This window comes from Geotrypetes seraphini, chromosome 5 (genome assembly GCF_902459505.1).
Source record: "Geotrypetes seraphini chromosome 5, aGeoSer1.1, whole genome shotgun sequence".
NCBI lineage: Eukaryota > Metazoa > Chordata > Amphibia > Gymnophiona > Dermophiidae > Geotrypetes > Geotrypetes seraphini.
In genome coordinates this window covers 93,580,256-93,595,744 of record NC_047088.1, presented here as the reverse complement: position 1 = coordinate 93,595,744, position 15,489 = coordinate 93,580,256, and the positions used below count along the sequence as shown (strand labels likewise).

At 46.1% G+C, this 15,489-nt stretch overlaps 1 protein-coding gene and 1 long non-coding RNA gene across 3 annotated transcripts in view; one reads left to right on the top strand and one right to left on the bottom strand.

Moving 5' to 3' along the window:
• The window catches only part of LOC117361014 (inactive serine/threonine-protein kinase TEX14-like), a 222,892-nt gene that overhangs the window by 136,446 nt on the left and 70,957 nt on the right, over positions 1 to 15,489 (bottom strand). For both annotated transcript variants that reach the window (XM_033945781.1, XM_033945780.1), the window contains exon 12: positions 2,951 to 3,129. In XM_033945781.1, coding sequence (XP_033801672.1) covers positions 2,951 to 3,129 — 179 coding nt within the window. The remainder of the gene's footprint in view (positions 1 to 2,950; positions 3,130 to 15,489) is intronic.
• Positions 1 to 15,489, top strand: part of LOC117361016 — a 171,511-nt gene that overhangs the window by 125,632 nt on the left and 30,390 nt on the right. The window lies entirely within an intron of this gene.

Sequence of the window (15,489 nt, the reverse complement as noted above, 5' to 3'; positions counted from 1 at the left end):
TTTATTTGCAATAGTGATCTTCATTATTGCTGGATAAAGGAGCCCATATCTAGCCCCTAAAGATTTCAGTTGTGGTCTCATATCTAAAAATTTTTTCCTTTTTAATGTAATGTAATGTAATGCAGTTTCCCTCGCAAAATCAGGGACAATATGTATTTTTGAATCTTGACATTTGAGATTTTTATTTTTTTTAGCTAATTGACAAATTTCCAGCGCTTGTTGATGTCTCAGTAGTTTGAATATTAATGTCCTTGGTCCAGTTTGTGAAGTTTTCCTTTGTGTTGGTATCCGGTGTGCCCTTTCGATTTCCAGTGGTGTTTTAAATTTTAATGGTAGCACTTTAGGTAGAAAGTGTTCCAAAAAAGTAATAGGATTATTTTTTTCTACCCCTTCCGGTATTCCTATTATTCTTAAATTATTTCTTCTTTCACGGTTCCGGCTGTCTTCAAGGTCTTTTTTAATTTCTTCTACCTCTTTCCATATGATTTTGTTTTGTCTTGCGTTCAGAGTAAGTTGTTCAAAGTTATCCTCTATTAGGTTTATTCTGTTTTCCGTCACTTCCACTCTTTTAGTTAATGCTGCTGCATCTTCAATAGCTTTTTGTAGTTTTTTGTTGCTGTCCAGAACAATTTCTTTAATTTGTCTTAATTCTTCTATTACATCGAGGTTGTCATCTGATGGCAGTGGAGCTTTTGAAGGAGTGATGCTTGGCTCCGGTTTTGATCGTTTATTACTTCCTGTACCGGATCCTCCTGCTCCTAAATCGCTTTTGTTCTGTTTGCTAGACGTTATTGTCTTTCAATATTTAGATATTTTTCTTTTGAATTTTGATTTTTTTTTGTAGTAATTTCAAAATTATAGCTTTTGAGTATGGAGCTATTCGTTTACCCGACCATCGGAATGCGCGTCCAAGCCACGCCCCCTCTTGTTTACAGATAGGATCTTCAGAGGAGCTGCTGGTTCCAGACAGGTGATGGGTAATGCTAAGTTGTTGTCCTAACACAAAAAAGCGGTGATACCAGTGAAAACAGGGTTTTAAAAAAATATTTTATTTTTGTGTGCACACAAATATTCACTTTTTGTATTTCATTGAATTTTGGGATTGAGAAACACTTTCTGGTTTTAAGAGTCACCTATTCAAATACTTACCTATGGTTTTGGATATCCTAGATCAAAGTAGGTATTAAGCTGAAAGGCATGACATGTTTGAGGTTTTAATATTAACACTAACTATCATGGTGTTATCAATGTAAATTTGATCAAACATGAATAGTAAATTAGCTTTACTATTCATTTATATTAAATTAAATTTACCTTGTTTAAACAACATCTGATAACAACTGTTAGACATATTTATTTAATTTTCTTTCACCCTAATTGTTATCATTTTTATAGTTGTAATTAGAAAATGACACGGGGACAAATTTTTCCCCGTCCCCGCAGGTACTCAAATTTCTCCTTACCGTTCCCATGAGTTTTGTCGCTATCCCTGTCCCTGCCCCATTCCTGTAAGCTCTGCCTTAAATGCACAAGCCTCAAACACTTATGATTTTAAAATGTCGAGTTTTGTGCAGATGAAGGCAGAGCTTTCAGAAATGGGGCTGGGGCAGGGACAGGAAAAAGACTTGTAGGGACGGGAAAATGATTCAGGGAAGGGAAAAATTTGTCCCTGTGTCATTCCCTAGTTGCAACAAATAAATACAAATATTTAAATGTTTAACCTCTGTGTTGGAATGAATTGAAGAGGAAACCTATTGAAACATCTGACCGTAATTATAACATCTCATACATTTAACTGTAATAATTAAATTGTAATATGATTGCATCACATCACCACCAGGGGGTTTTACACGTGCAATAAAGGATTTCTAAAAATAAAGAAAAGATGGTGATTGTAAATGCTAGGGAAGAAGGGGCAATACACACAGGAGAAGAGGGATAAGAAGCAGCAGCAGAAGGGAATGAGACAAGGTAGATGTTGGGGGAGTCAGATGTTGGGGGAGAGAAGAAAAAGACAGCAGGAGGATTGCTGGAAGAAGGGGTATAACATAAGAACATAAGCAATGCCTCCACTGGGTCAGACCTGAGGTCCATCGTGCCCAGCAGTCCGCTCACGCGGCTGCCCAACAGGTCCAGGACCTGTGCAGTAATCCTTTATCTATACCCCTCTATCCCTTTTTCCAGCAGGAAATTGTCGAATCCTTTCTTGAACCCCAGTACTTTTTAATTGTTTGTAAACGACGCAGATAATTAGATTCAGGCCGATTAGAATCAGGCCCTTTGTGTTACAGACTATCACCACTAACCACGAAACTGAACAGTGGCGTAATAAGGGTAAGAGGTGCCTGGGATGATGGTGGTGCCCCCCCCTGCGCCTCCCTTTACGCCCCCGTTCCACACTTGCATTCTTCCTCCCGTACCTCGTAATCTTCGCCAACGCTAGTGGCTTCTGCAGCTGGATGCTGGGAAGAAGACAAATGAAGAGTTGGTGGAGGCAAATGGTAAGAATGGATAAAGAGGCATTGTAAGATAAAGGATAATGTGTAGGCTGAGGAGATGGGCAACAAAATTAAAGAATGGAAGGATAGGAAGGGGGAAAACGAAGAGGAGCAGTAGGTATAAGAGGGGAAAGATAAAAAGCTAGAAAGGACTAAGATGAAAAGAGATGGTAATGAAAGGAATAGAGATGAAAACTAAGAAAAGAAAGGTGGAAGAAAGATGGAGCTTGAGTCTTGGGTGGTGGCTCAACAGAGGAACATTGCCATATCAGAAATAGTAAATAAGAAGATAAGGGGAGCGGTGTTATACACAGCACAAGACACAGGACTCCCTCTGCCCTACAAAATGTTAGCGGGAAAATTTCTCTCAGATTCCTCATAGTACCTCCTAATAAAGTTTCTAGAGTACTTATGAAAGTTAACTTTTAACATTATTACTTCAAAACATATACCTTAGCTGCATGTATTCCAGGTTACTTAGTTTGGCTGAACTTAGCGTCACTATGTGCACGGCATGGGAGGTAGTAGTTCGATGAACATACCCTTGGGAATGCAAGAACATCAGTGCTTCACACACCTGCAGCAGGAGACGGATAATCATCTCATGCTGAGGTAATGGGTACTCATTACGCTGTAAAGGAAAGGCAGGCAGTCAAGATAAAATGGTTGCAAAGCAGTTAATAGTAGAGTATTTTTTAAATTTAAATTTTATTATAAAATTTTAAATGCATAGCTACAATATACAATGAAAAATATTATGACCCCCCCCCCCCGAGGTTATCTTAATGCTAAATCATAATATATAAATTAAAGCAAAAGAAAAATACAATGAAAAAAAAGAAACCCTGGGCAGTCTATCCAGATAGAAATTTAAATAAATAGAGCTAGTATAGAGTCTCTGAAATTATCATAGCCTGGAGCAATCTACTCCTCCAGCTTTGATCTGATACCAATCCTCAAAGGATTTCCAACATTTTTCAAATGCAGAATGAAAGATTAGGTTTCTTACCTCTGCTAGTCTTCCTTCTTGTAAATCTCCTCTGGAGGCTGAACTAGAGGGCTCTTGTATGTCTGATAGCTTCTGCTGCAGGGCAACTAAAAGATGATTCCTCCCCTTTGGGCTACCTGTCCGAGAGCTTCCTGTCCTGCTCAGTTAGTAGAAAAGCCATGTAGATCTATGACAACAGGAAAGAAGAAAAGAAAGAGAGGGCATGGGAACTCCCTCTACCAATCAATTCTGCTCAAGAAATTAATATACTAAAAACTATGGCCTATAAAGGCCAACTGCAATCAAACACATAATGTGTTTGATTGCACTTCCTAAGACCAAACCTTAACCTCCTCCTCAAACACTCATCTACCCTGAAATGACTCACAATTTCCAAACAGATATCACCACCCTAACATGTGCCTATTTAATCATCAGAGCCTTAGGACCTAAAACAGAACACATAAAAAACTGGATAAAAACCAAAAACCTAGACTGCCTTTTCCTCACAGAAACCTGGTTAACCTCAGACGCAGATCCTAGAATAACAGAAGTCTGCCCTCAGGGATACAAAATAACAGTGACCTGCAGAGAGAAAAAAAGAGGAGGAGGACTAGCAATCTTAATCAAGGACTCCCTAACCCTAAATATACTCGGAAAAAACATCCACCCCACAAATAGACTTCCTTGCCTGCCATCTCTCAAGCACCACTCTAAAAAACTCACTAAACTGCATGCTCTGCTACATAACACCAGGTAACTGGACCATAGTAAGACCTGCATTTGAAAACTTCATACACCAAAACTCATTAACAGCAGAATACAACCTCATCCTAGGAGACCTAAACATACACCTTGAAGACCAAGCATCCAAACCAGCAGAAAACTGTCTATCATTTCTCAATGCCTTATCCTTCCAAATCCTAAACCCACAAACCACGCATGAAAAAGGACACCAACTTGACATCGCAGCCTTCATGATCCATCAACCATCCTCCCCAGAAATTCAAACACCTAATAGAACCTGGTCCCAATCCCTCTGGTCAGACCACTACACATACACCTTCAACATCAACTGGACCAAGAACGAAACCATACCTAAACCCAAAAAAAAGAACTTACACCTCACGCAAACAACTTACACCTCACGCAAACACATCGACCCCTCCAAATTCTGGACAAAAATAGATGAAACAATCCAGGACTGTGACCCCAAGGACTTCATCTCACAGTGGAACAATCTGACTACCAACATCCATGATGAACTAGCCCTACTACAAACCAAAACTAGAATCAGCAGAAGAGCAGATCAATGGTTTGACAATGAACTACTCCTACTTAAAAGACAATGCAGACAACTAGAAAGAAAATGGAGAAAAACTAATCTAGATCACACGAAAACCGCCTGGAAAAAAAACTAACAAAATACTACTAAAGGATAAGAGAAAAACACATTACACTAATCTAATAGGCACAGAAACCCAAGATACCAAAAAACTATTCCAAATATTAAAAGACCTAACAGACACCAAACCCTACATAACCACTAACAATACCCCACCCCCCTCAGCCACCCACTTAGCAGAACACTCCAAGAACAAAATTACAAATGTCAGAGCCATCCTCAATTGTACCCCATCCCACCTAAACGAACTCACAATTCCTCTCACAGATAAAGAATCAACTGCAGCTGACAGAACATAGAAACATAGAAAGATGACGGCAGAAAAGGGCTACAGCCCATCAAGTCTGCCCACTCTTCTGATCCACCCCATCAAGTCTGAGTGCTAATGACCCAGTTCCTTAGCTCGACCCCCGTAGGGATCCCACTGGATGTCCCATTTATTCTTAAAGTCGAGCACACTGGTGGCCTTGACCACCTGCACCGGAAGTTTGTTCCAGTGATCTACTAACCTTTCTGTGAAGAAATACTTCCTGGTGTCACCATTAAATTTCCCTCCTCTGAGTTTGAGCGGGTGCACCCTTGTGACCGAGGGTCCCCTGGGGAAGAATATATCGCTTTCCGCCTCGACACGACCTGTGATGTACTTAAATGTCTCAATCATGTCTCCCCTTTCTCTACGCTCCTCAAGAGTGTAGAGCTGTAGTTTGCCCAGTCTTTCCTCGTATGAGAGACTCTTGAGTCCGGAGACCATTTTAGTGGCCATTCGCTGGACCGATTCAGCTCGAAGCACATCTTTTTGGTAGTGTGGTCTCTAAAATTGCACACAGTATTCCAGGTGAGGTCTCACCATGGTTCTGTAAAGCGGCATTATGACTTCAGGTTTGCAGCTGATGAAGCCTCTATTGATACATCCCAACATTTGCCTTGCCTTGGATGAGGCCTGCTCCACTTGTTTGGCAGCCTTCATGTCTGCACTGACGATTACTCCCAAGTCCCGTTCTTCTGAAGTCCTAGCTAGTGTTTCTCCATTCAAGGTGTAATTTTTGCATGGATTTCCGCAGCCGAGATGCATGACCTTACATTTCTTAGCGTTGAAGCCCAGCTGCCATGTCGAGGACCAGTTTTCCAACGTGATCAGATCCTGCGTCATACTATCCTTGAGATTGCTTTCACTTACTATATTACACAGTTTGGCGTCGTTAGCGAACAGTGTTACTTTACCCTGAAGCCCTCGGGTCAAGTCCCTTATGAATATGTTGAAAAGGGATGGTCCCAGGACTGAGCCCTGCGGTACTCCGCTAGTCACCTCCGATGTCTCAGAGAGGGTGCCGTTGACCACCACCCTCTGAAGTCTTCCACTCAGCCAATCACTGACCCATGCAGTTAGCTTCTCGCCTAAACCCATCGATTTCATCTTGTTTAATAGTCTGCGGTGTGGGACACTGTCAAACGCTTTGCTGAAATCCAAGTATACTATGTCCAGAGACTCTCCCAGGTCTAGCTTTCCCGTCACCCAATCAAAGAAGCTGATAAGATTGGATTGGCATGACCTACCCCTAGTGAATCCATGTTGACGGGGATCCCTTAGGTCTCCCTCAACCAAAATCGTGTCTAATTTACCTTTAAGTAGAGTTTCCATGAGTTTACACACTATTGATGTGAGACTCACTGGTCGGTAATTCGCATCATCACCCCAATCTAAAAAGATCCAAAAGGACCAACAGACCAACCATCCAACTATAGACCCATTGCCTCAATACCTCTATATGTCAAACTGACTAAAGGACCAGTAGCAAAACACCTCACCAACTATTTAGATGACCATAATATACTTCACCCCACGCAATCTGGCTTCAGATCCAACTTCAGCACAGAGACATTACTAGGCTCCCTCATTGACACAGACAGACAACACCTCAGCACAGGAAAAAAAATGCTTCTCATACAACTAGACCTTACCACAGCATTTGACCTGGTAGACCATAACATCCTACTGCAAATTTTAGATGCAATAGGCATCTCAGATAAAGTATACTCTTGGTTTGAAGGCTTCCTAAAATCCAGAACATACAGAGTAAAATCAGATAAAGAAAAATCTGAACCTTGGTCCAACTCTTGCGGTGTACCACAAGGATCCTTACTATCCCCTACTCTCTTCAACCTATACACTGCATCTCTCGAAACATACCTGAATAATCTAGGCATCACCACCTACAGTTATGCAGATGACATTACCATTCTCATACCTTTTGATCAACCAAAGACCACCATAACAAACACACTACACCGAACACTAGAAACAGTAGCAACCTGGATGAAAGGTCACAAACTGAAACTCAACACAGACAAAACTAAATTCATCCTCCTCGAAAATGACAAAGTCCCAACCATAACCAATATAGAAATTAACAAAATCAACTATCCCATTCAAACTACCATAAAACTACTAGGAATGACTATAGACCGATGCTGCACCATGCAACCCCAAATAAATAAAACAATATAGAAATCCTTCGTAGTTATGAGAAATCTAAGACAAGTCAGGAAATTCTTCGAAAAAACACAATTCCAGCTTATAGTACAATCCCTAATCCTAAGTCTATTAGATTACTGCAACATCCTCTACCTCCCCTGCCCTGCTACAATGACTAAACAACTACAAACAATCCAAAATACAGCTCTGAGGCTCATCTACTCATTGAGAAAACACAACCATATTACAGAGAAGCATACATCAACTCACATTGGCTACCAATCCAAGAAAGAATACTATTTAAATTCTACTGTATGTTATTTAAAACCTTAAACAGAGACGGCCCAACCAACCTGAACAACCGCCTCACCAAACCATCTCAATCAGACATAGAAAAACACATACCCCATTCACACACCCCTCGATCAAAGAAGTAAAACGGAAAAAACTATACGATGGCCTCCTGGCCACTCAAGCAGTTAAAATAGATAACCAAATTTCCAATCTACTGATAACGACACCAGACTACAAGACGTTCAGAAAAGAAATAAAAACTACACTCTTCAAAAAATTCCTGAAACAGCCCTAACTTCAGAAAATAAATAAAAACTACACTCTTCAAGAAATTCCTGAAACAGCCCTAACTTCAGAAAAGAAATAAAGCACAGTTACTTACCGTAACAGGTGTTATCCAGGGACAGCAGGCAGATATTCTTAACGCATGGGTGACATCACCGACGGAGCCCCGGTACGGACACGTTTAACTAGAAAATTCTAGATGGCCGCACCGCGCATGCGCGAGTTCCTTCCCGCCCAACGGAGGAGTGCGTGGTCCCCAGTTAAGATAAGCCAGCTAAGAAGCCAACCCGGGGAGGTGGGTGGGACGTAAGAATATCTGCCTGCTGTCCCTGGATAACACCTGTTACGGTAAGTAACTGTGCTTTATCCCAGGACAAGCAGGCAGCATATTCTTAACGCATGGGTGACCTCCAAGCGAACAGAGAGGGAGGAGGGATGGTTGGCCATTAGGAAAATAAATTATGTAACACAGATTGGCCGAAGTGTCCATCCCGTCTGGAGAAGGTATCCAGACAGTAGTGAGTAGTGAACGTGTGAACTGAAGACTAAGTGGCAGCCTTGCAGATTTCCTCGATGGGCGTGGAACGGAGGAAAGCCACAGAAGCAGCCATAGCTCTGACCCTGTGGGCCGTGACAGCACCTTCCAGTGAGAGGCTGGCCCGAGCATAACAGAACGCAATGCAGGCAGCAAGCCAGTTGGAAAGCGTCCGTTTAGAGACAGGACGACCTGGACGGTTAGGGTCGAAGGACAGAAAGAGCTGAGGGGACGAGCGGTGAGCCCTGGTACGGTCAAGGTAGTATGCAAGGGCACGCTTACAGTCCAGCGTGTGCAACGCCTGTTCCCCAGGATGAGAATGGGGCTTAGGGAAAAAGACAGGCAATACAATGGACTGGTTGAGGTGGAAGTCCGAGACCACCTTGGGAAGAAATTTAGGATGGGTACGCAGAACCACCTTGTCATGATGAAAAACAGTGAAAGGTGGGTCGGCAACCAGTGCATGCAGTTCACTAACCCTCCTGGCAGAGGTGATGGCAATGAGGAAAAGCACCTTCCACGTAAGAAATTTGAGCGAATTTGTGGCAAGAGGCTCAAAAGGAGGTTTCATGAGGGCGGATAAAACCACATTCAGGTCCCAGACGACTGGAGGAGGCTTCAGAGGTGGTTTGACATTGAAGAGGCCTCTCATGAACCAGGAGACCAGGGGATGAGCCGTGAGAGGTTTTCCGAGGATAGGCTCATGAAATGCAGTGATGGCACTGAGGTGGACTCTGATTGAGGTAGACTTGAGGCCAGCGTCGGACAGAGAGAGCAAATAGTCTAGTACAGTTTCCACCGCCAATGAGGTGGGATCGTGGTGATGTAGTAGACACCAAGAGGAGAACCGGGTCCACTTCTAATGGTAACATTGGAGGGTGGCCGGTTTCCTGGAGGCATCCAAAATACGACAGACAGGCTGAGACAGATTATCTGGAGAGGTCAGCCCGAGAGAAACCAAGCTGTCAGGTGGAGCGAGGATAGATTGGGATGCAGTAGAGACTGATGCTGCTGTGTAAGTAGAGTAGGAAACACAGGAAGAGGAATGGGCTCCCTGGAGCTGAGCTGGAGCAGAAGGGAGAACCAGTGTTGGCGAGGCCACCGAGGTGCGATGAGAATCATGGTGGCTCTGTCCCTGCGGAATTTGAATAACGTCCGCAACATCAGAGGTAGTGGAAGAAAGGCATAGAGGAACCGATCCGTCCAGTTGAGAAGGAATGCAACCGGGGCCAGACGATGAGGAGAGAACAGTCTGGAACAGAAATGGGGCAGCTGATGGTTGTGAGGCGCTGCAAAGAGGTCCACCTGAGGAGTGCCCCACCGAGCGAAGATGGAGCGGAGTGTGGGAGGATCCAGAGTCCACTCGTGAGGTTGTAGGATGCGGCTGAGATTGTCAGCCAGGGAGTTCTGTTCGCCCTGGATATAGACAGCCTTGAGGAAGAGACTGCGGGCCGTGGCCCAGGTCCAGATGCGGATGGCCTCCTGACAGAGGAGAGGAGATCTGGTGCCGCCTTGCTTGTTTATGTAGTACATGGCGACTTGGTTGTCTGTGCACAGGAGAAGAACCTGAGGGTAGAGAAGGTGTTGGAAGGCCTTGAGAGCATAGAACATGGCCCTGAGTTCTAGGAAATTGATGTGATGTTGGCGCTCCTGAGGGGTCCAGATTCCCTGGGTGCGAAGATCTCCCAGGTGAGCTCCCCATGCATAGGGGGAGGCATCCGTGGTTATGATCATGGAGTGAGGGGGTAGATGAAAGAGTAGACCCCTGGAAAGATTGGAGGAGTTCAACCACCATTGAAGAGACTGCTGAAGAGACAATGTCACAGAGATGGGATGAGAAAGAGGATCCGTGGTCTGTGACCATTGGTTGCCTAGAGTCCACTGAGGTGTCCTGAGATGGAGTCGCGCCAGAGGAAGCACATGGACCGTCAAGGCCATGTGGCCCAGGAGGACCATCATCTGCCGAGCTGGAATGGAGTGATGAAGGAGCACTTGACGGCAGAGGTGGAGCAGGGAGTGTTGGCGGTCGGAGGGGAGAAACGCCCTCATCAGAGTGGTGTCGAGAACGGCTCCAATGAACTGAAGTCGCTGTGTGGGAAGCAGATGCGACTTGGGGTAGTTGATCTCGAACCCCAGGAGATGGAGGAAGGAGATGGTTTGCTGAGTGGCTTGTAGCACAAGTGGAAACGTAGGTGCTTTTACCAACCAATCGTCCAAGTAGGGGAACACCTGGAGGTTGTGAGACCTAAGAAAGGCCGCCACCACAATAAGGCACTTGGTGAACACCCTGGGCGATGATGCGAGGCCAAAGGGTAGCACTTTGTACTGATAGTGGCGGTGCTGTATCTGAAATCGGAGGTAGCGACGTGAAGCCAGATGGATTGGAATGTGAGTGTAGGCCTCTTTGAGGTCTAGGGAACATAGCCAGTCGTGTTGAGAGAGAAGAGGGTAAAGCGTGGCAAGGGAGAGCATTCTGAACTTTTCCTTGACCAGACACTTGTTGAGGTTCCGAAGAGCGAGGATGGGACGGAGGTCTCCTGTCTTCTTGGGAATCAGGAAGTAGCGGGAGTAGAATCCCTGACCCCTTTGGTCTGAGGGTACCTCTTCGATGGCATTGAGAAGAAGGAGGGAGTGGACCTCCCTTAGGAGGAGGGGGGATTGGGAGGAGTGGGAAGCAGACTCTATGGGAGGATTGTCTGGTGGAAGAGTCTGGAAGTTGAGAGAGTAGCCGTGGCGAATGATGTTGAGGACCCACTGGTCTGATGTGATGACCTCCCAACGGTTGAGGAAGAGCTGAGGAAGAGGCAATGATGGTGGGAGACTGGCTATGCCCTGGAGAAAAGAGTCAAAAGGGCTGAGATGGTTTTGACGGAGGGAGAGGCTTGGCCGGTTGATGAGACTGGGAACGAGCCTGAGTTTGATGCTGGTGACGAGGATGGCGAGGTTGCTGTTGAGGCAGGTTGAGAGGTCTGGCCGAGAACCTGCGCTGGTTGGAGGACTGCTGTTTGTAGGGGCGAGAAGGCGGAGTCTTCTTTTTAGGTTTCACCAGAGTATCCCACCTGGTCTCGTGTGCTGAGAGTTTCTGGGTTGTTGAGTCCAGGGACTCCCCGAAGAGTTCGTCACCAAGACAAGGTGCGTTAGCCAGGCGGTCTTGGTGGTTAATGTCGAGATCAGAAACTCTCAGCCAGGCCAGACGCCGCATGGAAACAGCCATGGCAGATGCTCGAGAGGTCAGCTCAAATGAGTCATAAATGGAGCGGACCATGAATTTCCGGAGTTGGAGCAGACTGGAAATTTGCTGTTGGAAGAGGGGGACCTTATGTTCAGGAATGTATTTTTGTAAGGAGGAGAGTTGTTGCACCAGATGCTTCATGTAGAAGGAGAAGTGAAAGGTGTAATTATTTGCCCTGTTGGCCAGCATTGCATTCTGGAAAAGGCGCTTGCCAAACTTATCCATAGTTTTTCCCTCTCTGCCAGGAGGGGTGGAGGCATAGACACTGGAGCCCTGAGTTTTCTTTAAGGTGGACTCCACCAGGAGAGATTCATGGGGCAATTGAGGCTTGTCAAACCCTGGGATCGGAATGACCCGGTACAAGCTATCCAGTTTGCGAGGGGCCCCGGGGACAGTGAGGGGGTTCTCCCAGTTTTTATAAAAAGTTTCCCGTAGGATATCGTGGACGGGTAACTTAAGAAATTCCTTGGGAGGTTGCTCAAAGTCTAGGGCATCGAGAAAAGCCTGGGACTTTTTAGAGTCGGACTCTAAGGGAATGGAAAGAGCCGTTGACATCTCCCTGAGGAATTTGATGAAAGAGGACTGTTCAGGTTTTGAAACGGTATCAGCCACCGAGGGTTCCTCGTCCGTCGACGAAGCGTCTTCCTCGGTACCGTGCGGGGATTCTTCCCATAAGTCCGGGTCCCTGATGTCGGGGTGCGCACGGCTGGACATCGGTGTGGAGGGCTCGGCATGGCGGGTCTTGGAGAGAGACTTGCCGGAGCGTACCGAGGGGGTACCGAGAGAGGAAGACCGGTGCCGTTCCTGGTACTGGGAAGGGTCGGTATCAGAGCGGGTCTGCACCGTAGGTTGGGAACGATGTGGTTCAGCCGAGAGCACTGGCATGGAAGTGTTAAGCGGTACCAAGGGTGTCGACACCGATGGGATCGTGCGAGGCTCGGACCGGTCCTGTACCAGAAGGTGTGGGGCCAGCATCGCCGGCAACAGTTGTTGGAGTTGCTGCTGTAGCTGCTCCTGCAATTGGGCTTGGAGTATGGCCGCGATGCGGTCATCCAGGGGAGGCACCAGTACAGCTTTTTTCTTCTTCGGTACCATAGGTGCCGCTCTACGCTCCAGCGATGAGGAGGCCGATGACGAGGCACTCACCGATATCGGAGCGGAGCGTTTGCGGGGTCGGTGCGGTGCCGGGAGGACCGGCGTCGCAACCGTGGCAGGAGGGCGCTCAAGGGAAGTGGAAGGCTTCTTAGCCGACTTACCTGGGGCCAGCGACCCCGAAGAAGGATCCGGTGGCGTCGAAGTAGTCGGTGCCGACTTTTGAGGTGCCGTCGACGTCGCGGCAGGTTCCATGGCAGATCCGGTGCCGAAAATAATATTTTGCTGGATCTGCCTATTTTTCAATGTGCGCTTTTTAAGAATAGCACAGCGGGTGCAGGTGTCAGCCCGATGCTCCGGACCCAAGCACTGCAGGCACCAATTGTGCGGGTCAGTGAGAGAGATCGGTCGTGCACACCACTGGCACTTCTTAAAGCCCGGTTGAGGGGGCATGAAGGGAAACATGGCCTCCGCAAAATCAAAACCGGAGGCCTGTATGGTGGCAACAGGCCCCGCCGGGGCCGGCCTGAAAAAAGAAAGAAAAGTCGACGAGTTTTTTTTTTTTTTTTTTGGAAAGTAAAATTAAAGGAATCCAAAAGGAAAAAATAGAAGAAAAACGAAAAAATACGCAAGCGGGAAGGCAGAAACTAATTTTTCAACGGCCGTTGAAAACACATGCGTCTTCTTCGCTCCGCGGAAACGAAGAAACTGGGGACCACGCACTCCTCCGTCGGCGGGAAGGCACTCGCGCATGCGCGGTGCGGCCAACTAGAACTTTCTAGTTAAAAGTGTCCGTACCGGGGCTCCGTCGGTGACGTCACCCATGCGTTAAGAATATGCTGCCTGCTTGTCCTGGGATAAAAACTACACTCTTCAAGAAATTCCTGAAACAGCCCTAACTTCAAACTTACCATCCTTCCTCCTCCCCCCTCCTCCCGCCACGCAGAAACTACATAACCTACTCTTTACCTCCCTAGAAAGGACAAATGTTCTTCCATTTTAACCCGTTTTCATCTCTTTTGTAATCCGCCTTAAACCGCAAGGTAATGGCGGAACAGAAATCTCTAATGTAATGTAATGTAATGTGTACATTATAAACTGCAAAACCCAGGAATTTCTGGAACGGAGACACAGCCTGAAGATCAGAAGGGGCATCCCCTCCGGGAACCCCACCAACCCTTAAACCTTACAAAGGGGAATATGGATGTAATTCTTAGTGAGGCTGGTCAAAGACAGAAATCCAGCTTACCAGTTACTAAAGAGGCAACCTGCAAATCGGACAAAACAGATGGGCGGGAGTTCAGCCTCCAGAGGAGATTTACAAGAAGGAAGATTAGCAGAGGCAAAAAACCTAATCTTTCATTCTTGTACAATCCCTCTGGAGGCTGAACACTAGGGACGTATCAAAGCAGTCCCAACTCTCAGGGGGGCCCAATGAGCCCGCCACGAGAATAGAAGCGCCAAAGGCCATATCACCCTTAGCTGCCACATCAAGCTGGTAAAACCTGGAAAAGGTATGAAGGGAAGCCCATGTGGCTGCCCTACAAATCTCCTCAGACAAGACCGCATGAGATTCAGCCCACAAGGAAGCCATTCCTCTGGTAGAGTGAGCCTTCACCCCAAGGGAGGCTTTTTCCCCGCCACCACATAGGCCGTGGAAATGGGCGCATGTATCTAATGCAAAATGGCTGGAAAATGCGAAAAACAGCAATTTTAGGATTTTGCAGGTGGAGGGGACTAGAGCATGCAGGGAAAACCCCCAAAACCCCAATTAGAGCACCCCCCAAAATCGGCAAACTCTGTGACTCACAGACACCACAGAGACATATGCTGCAATGCATTTCACAGTGCAAACATAGGGAGATCATTACCTCAGGAGCTGATTAAACTGGATTTTTCAGATCTTCTGTCCACCTCACCTTCCCTGTCACCTCAGATCATGACCACCAGAACCCCTCAGAGAAATCAGGGAACACACGCGGCGATGTTTCGATCCCGGCTTACCTCCTCGGAACTGCAGCAGCCTGCACTCTACCCCTTTGCGGATGAACCAGGGGAGAGACGGCTCCAGATCCTGGAGACCCGATCCAATCTGCAGGCTGTCCAGAGGGCTTACTGCAGTTTCAGGCTTACAGAGCACCCTCCAGAAGCAGACAAAATTTAAAATATCTGCGATCTCCTGCCGAAGGATAACTCAAACAAAGTTGATCCGCAGCATGTGGGCAAACCTGTGAAAATATTAAAAAAGACTAGGAACTGAAAATAAATCATGAGCAGAATGAACTAATTTCAACCATGCAGAGAAGCTGCAGGATCAAAACTGAGCAGGACAGGAAGCTCCTGGGCAGGTAGCTCAAAGGGGAGGAATCATCTTTTAGTTGCCCTGCAGCAGAAGCTATCAGACATACAAGAACCCTCTAGTTCAGCCTCCAGAGGGATTGTACAAGAACTAGGTTATGATGAATAGTAGAAAGTTTACTAAGATAATATGCATAGATAAAAGAGAAGCAAATCCAAATCCAAAAAAGAGTTGTAGTAATCCATTGTTTAGCAATTTCTCTTCTCATGACACTTAAACAAATTATTAAAACTTTAAAGTGAGAATCTAGCATTTCCTGACATTACCACTGCAGTAATCACAGTTGTGGCTTTTAAGCTACATGGAATAACAAAATATCAGAGAATGG